This window comes from Hyalella azteca, unplaced genomic scaffold (assembly GCF_000764305.2).
Source record: "Hyalella azteca isolate HAZT.00-mixed unplaced genomic scaffold, Hazt_2.0.2 contig16293, whole genome shotgun sequence".
NCBI lineage: Eukaryota > Metazoa > Arthropoda > Malacostraca > Amphipoda > Hyalellidae > Hyalella > Hyalella azteca.
This window is the reverse complement of record NW_025946118.1, coordinates 27,232-38,357: the sequence shown is the minus strand read 5'-3', so window position 1 is coordinate 38,357 and position 11,126 is coordinate 27,232. Positions and strand designations below refer to the sequence as shown.

The following is an 11,126-nucleotide window of genomic DNA, read 5'->3' as shown; positions in this document are numbered from 1 at the left end:
AGGCACTCGAATGCACTTCAAGTGGTGGCCATAAACTCCTTGGCTGTGCCACCGCCGTCTTCTAGATTATTAAGCTTATTCATTCAATATACAAGTTATTGAAAGTCATATGCAATTCTCTGCCACTTTCACATATAATTTTGTGATACTTGACACTTGACGCACAATTTTCATCAGTGACGCACTTTGGCCTCATAAAAGGCGTTGAGGGCTGCGTATATTCAAAGAACTTTACGACTGACGATGCAGGCATGTTATTATATGTCTGAAAAGCTATGAAAATTTTTGATGCGCCGCGGTTTTTATTGTCTGAATCAAATCTTGAAAAAATCAACCCTCCGTAGGGATTGTGAACTGCAAATTTTGAAGCAGAACATAACCAATGATATTTTTTATGTAGGATTCAAGCTATCGATTAATCCGAAGTTGACTCGTTATACTTAAAATTATTAAAGAATTTGCTGATCCATCCTGAGGTGTCTTTTGAACTGATATTTCTGCTCATAAAACACCTTTCGCTAAACTTCCAAGTCTTCATGTTTATGAAAACAAATTTACAAAATTTACTGCCCATTCATTCAACGAGAGTTCTAACGGTCAAATGCTTGTAAGTTGCTGACGCCTTCGCTTGATCACTTTACCGTTACTTTTACGTGCTCTTACAGAATCTCTTGTTGAGATCTCTTCTTTCACTTGGTTTTATTGCATTATAAATAATGAGGTCTAATAAGAGCGATCATTTTACTTTATAACAATATTTGAGAAGGACACAGGGTGCTACACTGCTGAATCTCATTTTGTACTGAACTTTGCTTCATTTTTTTTCAAGGGGCTTCGTGAATGTGTTATGAAGGAATTTGTTATTGGTCTCATTACTTTATCGATCCTTTGATTTCATTTTCTCGGTTCTGGTTTAGCAGGATTTGTTTAACCTTTAATATTTGTATTCGACTTTGAATTGTTTATATGTAGCCGAAACAAAGTATCAGGCGCCATGGGAAATTTCCTGTTAGGAACACTGTGAATTTAATTATGTTAATTTTTAACTAATTACCTTGATTTAAACTGCATTTTTATAATTAACATTGCACTTTAATTTTGCTTCCAGGTGCGTGAACGCATAACTTTTAAAAGCTTTATCTTTCTGGCAGCATTTTTTTTTCATTGCCGAGACTTAATCTATTTAAAAATACAACGTTATTTACTGCAAGCCTAACTATACGAGGCCAGAAAAATTTTTATTTTATTTGAGGACACAATACAATACATGAACTGTGCAGCAATTGAACTTAATAGGAGAGATTTGAAAATATTTATTTGTTTTTAATTTGAGTTGCTCATTTTTTAGTACTTAAAAACGGAACTGCTTAGATCCGTTCCCTTTTCGTGGTCACATTAATCGAATCATTCAACTGATCACATTCGCCGTATCATTCAACTGATCACATTCACTGGATCATTCAACTGATCAACATGACGACTTTTGGCGTGATGGAAAAGTTCAGCGCGGTGGCGGCGATCAAGAACGAAGCTATTCGCGAGTTCCTCGCTGAATTGATCGGAACATTCGTGCTCGTGGTGAGTATATATTTTTAATTTTTCATAGTTTTGATTGAGATATATTCTATTTTTCTTGTATAATTGATTATTATCGTAATTTAAATTTTGCTGCCCTCTCTGTATTCACCAATTACGTAACGTTTTTTTTTTATTCCTACGATTTACTGCTCTGATCTGAATTAACTTTTTATAACTTAATTCAGCTCATACGTTTGAGCTGCATTAACTTTTTGGGTATGACATCCCCGAGATTTATAATTATCCTATGATTTTATTACCCCATTCTTTATTACCCATAAGTATTTCCTTAATATGCAGATATTCTATTTTTCTTGTATAATTGATTATTATCGTAATTTAAATTTTGCTGCCCTATTCATCAATTACGCAACGTTTTTTTATTCCTACGATTTACTGTTCTGAGCTGAATTAAATTTTTATAACTTAATTCAGCTCACAAGGCTGAGCTGCATTAACTTTTTGTACCTTAATTCAGCTCATGCGCCTGAGCTGAGTTAACTTTTTGGGCATGACACTTTCGAGATTTAGAATTAGTCTATGATTTTATTACCCCCCATTCTTTATTACCCATAAGTATTCCTTAGTACACAGGCTGCCCAAGCGAAATGATTGTCATTCTTGCCAAGACGAAGCTACGTGAAATAAGTATAACTCTGTCGTGGACTGAATTTTACTTTCTGTTATAAAATATCTGGATGATCACAGTTTATTATGTGCTATCTGGGAAATTTTCGGGTACTGTGTAATAACTTGAATTCAAATTGTCTAAGCTAAATGTGGTGCTCTCCCTTATACTCAATGCAATAAATACTCTGCAATGATTCATCGCGGATGAATGTACAGTGTAAAATTGTTCCAATTATTTTAAACAATGACACGAGCGTAGGAGCAGGCGTGCGAGTGTGGATCATTCAACGGAAATGTACAACAAAAATCATGCATGAGATTGTAGATTAGTAATATTGCAAATTTATAGTGAAACGGCGGCCTTCTTCGTTCAGTCAGGCGATTTTTGAAATCAAAGACTACGAGACCATTCCTGTAAATAAATGAAGAGATGACAGCATAAAAAGCGATAACATACATGGCTGCATGTGCGAAAATTGCACGAATAGAGAATTTATGAGATAAACACGATTTAATATGTTTCCATTGTCATCAATGCTAAGTTGGAGACATTAAAGTTTTTGTAAATTTTTCCACTGTATTTACCTGACTATAGACGGTCTGACTATGCAGAGTTGTCTTCTCAGCAGAGGCTGTGAAGCGTGCAGAACAATGCCGGTCAGTTCCTATTTATACAAGAAGCGTGGCATCTAATGGCTGCCATGACAAAATATTCTTGTCACGCTCTTTGAAATTTTCGAACAATTTGTCGTCTCCGTCGTTAAAATTTGGTGATAGTTACAGTGAATATTCGATTCGAAATTATTAAGTAGCGGCGAAGATGTTATAGTGAATTCAATATTCAACGAACGTTAACAATAATTAAAGGTTAATCGGCATTAGCCACGAATCTGATGTATGTGATGCATTGAATATTTAACGTGTTTTCTTGTACGATCCACAGAAAATGTCTTGGATATGAATTATCGTATAAATGCCTTGATTATGTTTGAAATGTAGATGAGTAATTCGGTTTTAGGGGTTATTGAGAGTATGGGGGTTGTTGAGAGTATGGGGATTATTGGTAGCATGGGGGTTATTGTTAGTATGGGGGTTATTGGGAGTATGGCTTTTATGAATTTTATGAGGTGTTTATGAATCGATAATCGCATGGAGAAACGCGCGTTCCCCGTTATGCCTGGTCCGCTTCTCACAGTTTTTATATGCAGCAAAAAACTTGCTCCGCGGCTACTGAAGGGGTCGATTTCTACGCGCTTGACATCGCGAGCTCCTGAAATGGAAATAATTATTCGGGGGTCGGATTCATCTTCTTGAGGGTCTTGCTGGTGAGAGCTGAACATCCTGGGTCAAAGCCTCTGTAATTTACTGCTGTCACTGCTTGAGCCTTTAGTGCTGTAATTGCTTGAGCCTTTACTGCTGTCATTGCTTGAGCCTTTAGTGCTGTCATTGCTTGAGCCTATAGTGCTGTCACTGCTTGAGCCTTTAGCGCTGTCATTGCTTGAGCCTTTAGCGCTGTCATTGCCTGAGCCTTTAGTGCTGTCACTGCTTGAGCCTCTTGAGCCTGAAACTTTGTTATTGATAAACTTGTGTAAAGTTTTTGAATACCGGAGGTTGTCTATTTAATTAAGACCGTTCCCTCGCTAACTTCCGTGGCTTATTTAGTGACAGCAAATCCGAGTTGCTGCTGATGTGATGGTGAATATATCGCTGTTGTTATTGTAATTCCTATTTGTTGCGAGTTAGTTTTCATTCGTTAATTTTTGGACTCCAATACGAGGTTTGGTAACATGCCTCTTGAAATCAATTCGGGTGCCATTCGTTTTCAAACTAATGTTTCAAAATAAATTCTAAATCTTTTATCTAATTGCCAAAGTCGTCACAGGCTTTGCATCAGAGTCTAAAGCGCAACTGATTAATTATCGGGCGCTAATCGATCGCTCAAATTAACATAAATAACGAAGATCTGTAGTTGTGTAGGCTAAATGCAATGATTACAAGCTTCAATGGAGTTCATGTATACAAATTTTGTATGATTATTCAGCCGCTGTTACTACAAACTTGTGAATTTCTCTGGTCTAGAAAGTACACGCATCTATGCGAACACAATGTCTCCTAACAATGAAGAAAATTAGCCAAACCGCAAAATTAGGTAACGTGTGATTGCGGAGTCGATAACCGGTTCCGCTTCAATTCGAACAAAATCAGCTGCACATTTATGGCTGCATAACACGTGTTATATTTATCCATCGTTGTATTGTCATATGCAGTGAATCGTCACGCAACTACTTTCAAAAAAATGTTCGCGGTGATATATCGACTGTAATGTTTACCAGGAACGAAAGCGTTGTTGAAGCAACACCGGTTATTGCTACTAGAAGAGAATCTGAATCATCGTATTCGCAACACTTCTCTGAGGAGTTCGAAATATCCTACCTTTTAATTTTAAAGGCGAAAACTTGGGCCAGGTCTGCTTTAAATAAATATTTGCTTGAATATAGAAGCAATATTTTTGTCCAATCAATTATATAGCGAAATCGATGTTATCAGCATATAAATCACATGCCGCTGTTTTTAACCATCTACCCTCTTGGAGACAGAAATCTCTCCTTCTTGCTGCTGTCTAACATGTTATGTTAGAATTTTAGAATGCTACGAGTTTTCTCAATTTCATAACATTTTAGTATATTCGATATGTCACTTGTATGGTTTGGTCGCTTATTTGGAAATATTCTTACAGATTAAAATTGGGTTTGTACAGCGTATTTTGTAAATAGAATATACATAAAATTATCAATTCACTTGGGTAAATGTAAATTCAGCCAACGAATCAAGTATCCTGATATAATTCTTTGGACATATTATTCACTGAAAAGTGATGTAAATGACCGCAAGAACCCTAGCGTCAGCATTTGCTCCGCGACCGCAAAAATGTCTGCACAATGAATATTCGCAAGTCGTGTCTTGTACACGTTAATCATGGGGTTGTGCGGTATTAGAAAGAAAAAATCATCACTTATATTCATTATTGGCTAGTTTTTAAATATATATAAAAGAAATTGTCTATTTTTTATGTTTTTATTATATGTATGTATTGGCAGTATTTTTTATTAAACTATGAATTGAATCAATAGTCACAAGAAAAATGATTGCAATAACGAAAAAATACCTTATAAGTGAAATTACAGCTTTCAAACATCAAGTTTACATTGAAGAAACGGCGAATTTGCTTGCCGTTTTTGTTGCTTTTAAACAATGAAATAAAACTTCATACAACGGGAAATTAAAAAAAAAATCCAAGCATGATGCAATTGTAATGGCATCAAAAGAACAGATCGTGATGCTCCTAAATCACAAAGCTTTCTGTTGCTGCTAACTTCCAGTCTTTGCTTAGAGTCCTGCGGTAAACACAATACAGTTTACTTTGCTTATCCTTTTTTTGTGGTATACACTTCATCTTCTTTTCATTTGTGTTATGCATTGAATTTTCATATGTATATTATTCAGCGTGATTTTCATGCGAAATTTCTTATTCGCAGTTTCTGACTTCATTGCAAATTATTTCTTGCATTGAATTGTTTTGTAAATTTGACTGCTATGTCGAGAAGGTTTAATCAGTGTTAATTTTGAAGTTCGAGGGCTGACACTTGTTAGGAATTGCAGTCGTTAGTTCGCAGGCCACAAATGAATGTTCATAGTCGTTAAAATGCAAATTCTTGAAACATCTCAATTACCAATTAGATAATTTAGCTAATATTGTCATTTGTATGCATGTTCTTAAAACATATAGTGTCGGCCATTAAAAACAACCCATGCCGATTTGAATTGAAAAAAAAAGCACTCGTTAAACTTTTATATTTGTCACTTTGTCCCGTAACTTGCTCTATAGTCATTCAGGATTAGGACCTATATATTACAGTGACTTGAAATAAATAAAAAAAAAAGTGACCGCCAGATATCTCCTTCATGTCAAAATCTATTTAGAGAGTTTTGCAATTTCGTTTGCATTATCGGGCGCTGTTTTAGCAATTTTTGTCATCATTGCTAGAGAAATGAACTTAACCAAATTTTTAAAATTATTTTATGAATTAGTCCTGCTTGAACTTTATGTTTAACATTAATTTTAACTTTGACATTATTTATGATGTCAATTCAATTTATGTTTATTTTTCTATTTTTGCAGAATTTAGCTTCCTAGTTAAAACAACCTCAAAACAAGCCCGACAATTTTCGAGCATTGACAATAATAGAAGCCTCGAAGTTTGGTACAAATTGCAAGGCGCTATAAGTCCATTTCTTCGCAAAAGTTATGAGGAAAAAAAAAACAAAAAATTGAATGGATGAATAACAATTACATATTATATTATCGTATATATAGAATCCTGAATCCAATTATATATGATTTTCAGTTATAAATATTACTTCATGGCCATTGATATTTCTTTGAAATGATTAGACTCTCTACAAAAGATTCTTGCTTAACTATCTCCTCCACTTTATTCGAATTGTTGTTCATCCGAGGCAATCTGTGATAACCTGCATAGACGACATAGGCTTGACGAATTTAGTGATTAATTATTTTTTTTGTTAGCCACGATGGACTTTTGACAAGATGAGAAAAAAAAATCGACCGAAAAGCTGGCCGCGTTGTCTTGCTTACAAAAGCGCTACGTGCCTTCCAATGACTTGCAGTTTGTGATGAAAGATATTAAAGGGCAGCTGGGCAACATTTCGTCAGCTGGTTTTGTCCGGAACGCGAAGAATTTTTTTACTCGTTGTATTTTCCGTTTATATTCGAGTGCTAAACTTGATTAATGTGGGACTCTGTAAGAGATCTTGAAGCTGTTGCTGAATATTAGCCCGTAAGCTAATCATTGGTAGAAACTTACGTTGTTTTCTATCCAGTCATGATATCCAAATTATTTATTACCTTCATTTTGCTGTCTCATCTCATAATAATGCTAGGAAATTAACCTTTGTCGACTAAGTACCGAGGCATTCATTCCATAATTTTACTTCTTTTACCGTCTAGATAAATTTGAACACTGAAAATTTTAACAAATATCTCAATACTGCATCAAAACATTAACGGAGACCTTAAAGCTTATGCGCGCTTTGGCTAGTACCAATAAGTAATAACCAAGAATATGACAATAGTTCCGCAGGACTCTAGATAGGAAGCAGAAGTCCTTCAAATCCGGGAATGCAGAATCAGAAATCCTTCAAATAATGGCTGCACTCCTTGTCTCCCCTCTCCAAATGGCATATTAATGATTTTGATGGCGAACTACCGCAGGTGCAGAGAACTTGAAACAAGTGCTAACACTTTACTTTACTGTCTTTTTAAGAGCAATTAAATGAAATATTGTTAGACCGTTTTGCGCCCGCTATACTATTTTTACAATCTTCAATTATTTATTTTAACAGCAAACATTCCATAATTAAGGCATGTTAATAAGACATGGAATTACTTGAGAATTTGTTGAAAATTTTGTATAATTGAAATTAAGGCGTTGAGTAGCTTAATTGGTGGGCTTGCCACTAAATTCCCTTTCTCTCGCGAAAAAATTCAAGCATTAATGTTGAATTTTGGGGAGCTGAAGTTGTTCTATTCATTCATAATAAATATATTTATAAATGAATGTCAACAGTCATAGTTTCCTAGAGTTAAATTTTATATTTGGTGTTTCATGAATTTTGTATCCCTTATCTCTCGTGCGTGACACGAAGATCGCCCAGATCCGTGCGTGTGAGGGTTACGCATTACGCACAAAGTTTGCGGATGCCGCGGCATTCGAATGATTCGTAGGGGCGGGAGATAACTGTTCACATGCGTAATCGCTTCCGCTAGAAACGTAGAACAAAACACCATGTCCTAATGACGCTAGTATCTAGGGTAATTGTGGTGGTTTGTCATGCTATCTTTATGATTCAGATTAAGAAAAATTTTGTACGGCCATGGACAGTGGGTGAACATAGGATGGGCTACAGCCTACAGGGAATTATTATGATTTGTCTTGCCATACTTTTTGTCCTGCCATACAAAGCAACTGTGTAGCTTCCATCTATATTTGATCGAAAGATTATCGAGAGCTATGGCAGATATTGTCTTTGTATTGTCAAAACGGAAATAAAGGGGTTATCAATAACAGGGAAAATTAATTAGAACTTTCATTACGAATTGCACAAAAATGAATCGATCAAAGTGTCATAAAGTCGACCATCTTCTCTAGAGGTATAGGATTATAAAAATTTAACGTTTATGTTATGGTTGTTGACGCGCTAAGAGTGGTATAATTTCAATTAACATTCGCAATACAAAAATTTTGATGCATTGAAAACTAAATGACTCGCTATTTTATTTACTGAAGCCTATCAACATTCTGTAGCTCCATCCATGTCCCGAAGGATATGGCATGCTTGGGAAAACAAATTTTCACTTGTATGTAAGTGGAATTTAAAATTTTCGAGAACATTTGAGGTTCCCCTCAATGTATTTCCTAACATAGCGATCCTATTAAAATTATCTGGAGATAATTATTCCGTTATTTCGTTTTTATACGAAAGAAAAAGTTGCGTGCAAAAATGCATTATATAAAACAATGAATTTAAATTCATTTCCTTGCCTTTTTCGGACTCGTTTTTTTCGCTGCGTGTCTGTCGCCGAGGTTACCGTATCTCCGGGACCACAATCGTGCTGGCAGACGGCGATAAAATCTTGGTCAGCAAATATCAGAAAATTTCAGCTGCCAATTTACTTCTGTTGCTTTCAAGCTACGCATGTTGAAGAAATCAAAGTGTATGCGTAAAACAATTTTCTAATTGAAATTTGTTCCGTTTGAATTTGGTGGTGGTAGGATTCCGAGAGTCGATAACATGTGAATCAATTACGATTTGTAGCTGTATAGGAAAACGACGATTTCCTTGCGTTATAAATAATAATTATTATCTCTAATAAATTGCACCGCTGATTGAGGCTTTAGAGTTTAGATGAACGATAATTTTCTTCTTGATTTCTTTGTTTTGAAGATATCGGAAACCTTACATCGAAAGGAAATTGGGATTACGCAAGACTTGGGATTAAAAAAGTTGGGATTACAGCAAGCTCCATCGTTCTGTCGGTGTGGTCTTGAAAAATAATAATATAATGAACAGACATAGATTTTATTTGAAATACTCCATTGATTATTTTAAATCACTCTGCCAACAAATTTAAAGTGTTCCATGAATTAATTTGTCGTTCATATCCTTAATGCTGATCATTCATCATCTTAAGTAAACCTAATATAATAGTTTGTTCTAAATTACTCGCGATGTAAGGTAAGCTGTCGGTTCAGTTTTTTCCTATAATCTAGGGTTAATTATCCAGAAAAATTGTCATGATGCAATTTAAATCTTGTGGTATGCTACTGAGATTATCGGATCATGATAGCAGTGATCATGCGTCAATGATCGTCTTTACGTCTACCTATGACAGGTCACGTGACGTTGAAATATATACCTTCTTTGATAACTCAAGTCTCGTAGATTTATCGACTCTTTTCTATAATATACATCAAATAAATAAAGCTTAATTTTTTAGCTGTTCAGGTATACAAAAGTTTTCGATTATCTGATTCTAATGATTATAAAATATCTTTATTTTCGTTACACATTCTATTATATAATAATAACTTAGGAGAATGTCTTATAATAATATCATAATAATTTTTGATGAAAGACGACGATTTTTACCAAAACAAAAGCAAATTTGCTTTTGAGCTTTAAGGGCTGTGCCATGAGAGCGTGAGCACGATTGCTATTCTTCTGCGGGACAAAGTTTGCGAGGTAACATACACGTTTCTGTTGATAATGAACAATTAATGCACGGGATGACTTTCTCTCATGCCGCTACCAAAGTTCAAATACTTTCGTCGCTAATATCCGGTTAATTAAGTTCACCGCCACAAATGGAAAAAAAAATCGTTGGACCAGTCCCGGCACAAGCTATAAAAAGTTGACAATTGCCTTCACTCGAGTCGATCTCGTCGCATTTCCTATTGAAAGTAGATTATCATATAATGAAAATATTTAACTCCTCCCTTGGCTTGACAGCAAAATTTTTGTTACTAAAACGAACGTTAAAATCCCAACCGTACCCGGATGGTGCGTACCAGACAAAACCGGTCAAGTTATACATAACTCAGGCGGAGATGCACGCAAGAAACACCGGTGAGCCAAATGTTTCCTGGAGTATACATTCTTACGCCATGAAGAAGGCATCACTTACGCCGCACCTGCGAGCGGCTTACGCACTGAACGTTCGCGAACATTGTTCCGGCGTTCGCACGCTCTTCGCTAGTCCTCGATATTGCTTAGCGTCCGCGCATGCATTGTTGCCCAGTGCAGTGTAGCTTAGGTCTTATACCGGTACCAGCTTATCATACGTTTTCTTTATTATCGTTTCAAAACTGGGGAATCACCCCAAACAAATAATCAATATCCAAGTATTTATGTAATTAATAATACATTTTTCGCGATTTAAAAGGGTTTTCTGGATTCTAATGTTTGTGCTGGAGTTAGTGGAAAAATACAACACAGTTTCATTCATCAGTCTCATCGAGAGTAGCTAAGCAGTAACATAAGTTGTCTGCAACGTGTTTCAAAGGTGAATTTAAGCTTGGAACATAATACACACACCTGCTTACAATCATAATTAAGCTTCAACCCTTTAGTGCAAAACAGGAAAATTTATTTTCTCTTCGCTATACTTTCCTAGATCTTGATCATTAATCATCCTGCCAGTGAGGAAAGACTGTCAGGGTTTGTGAGGACCCGAACCCTGGAGGGAAAACCGCCTTCCAGAAAATAATACTTAAATTCTCAGCAAATGTCTCATTTTAGAATTTTTTTATTTATTTACTTCCTCTTGTTATGCAAAC

At 35.5% G+C, this 11,126-nt stretch overlaps 1 protein-coding gene across 1 annotated transcript in view; it reads left to right on the top strand.

The window, feature by feature from the left end:
- The first annotated feature begins 1,122 nt into the window (after positions 1-1,122).
- The window catches only part of LOC108682383 (aquaporin-10-like), a 34,100-nt gene continuing 24,096 nt past the window's right edge, over positions 1,123-11,126 (top strand). The window contains exon 1 of the mRNA XM_018171538.2: positions 1,123-1,578. Coding sequence (XP_018027027.1) covers positions 1,474-1,578 — 105 coding nt within the window. The 5' untranslated portion in view covers positions 1,123-1,473. The remainder of the gene's footprint in view (positions 1,579-11,126) is intronic.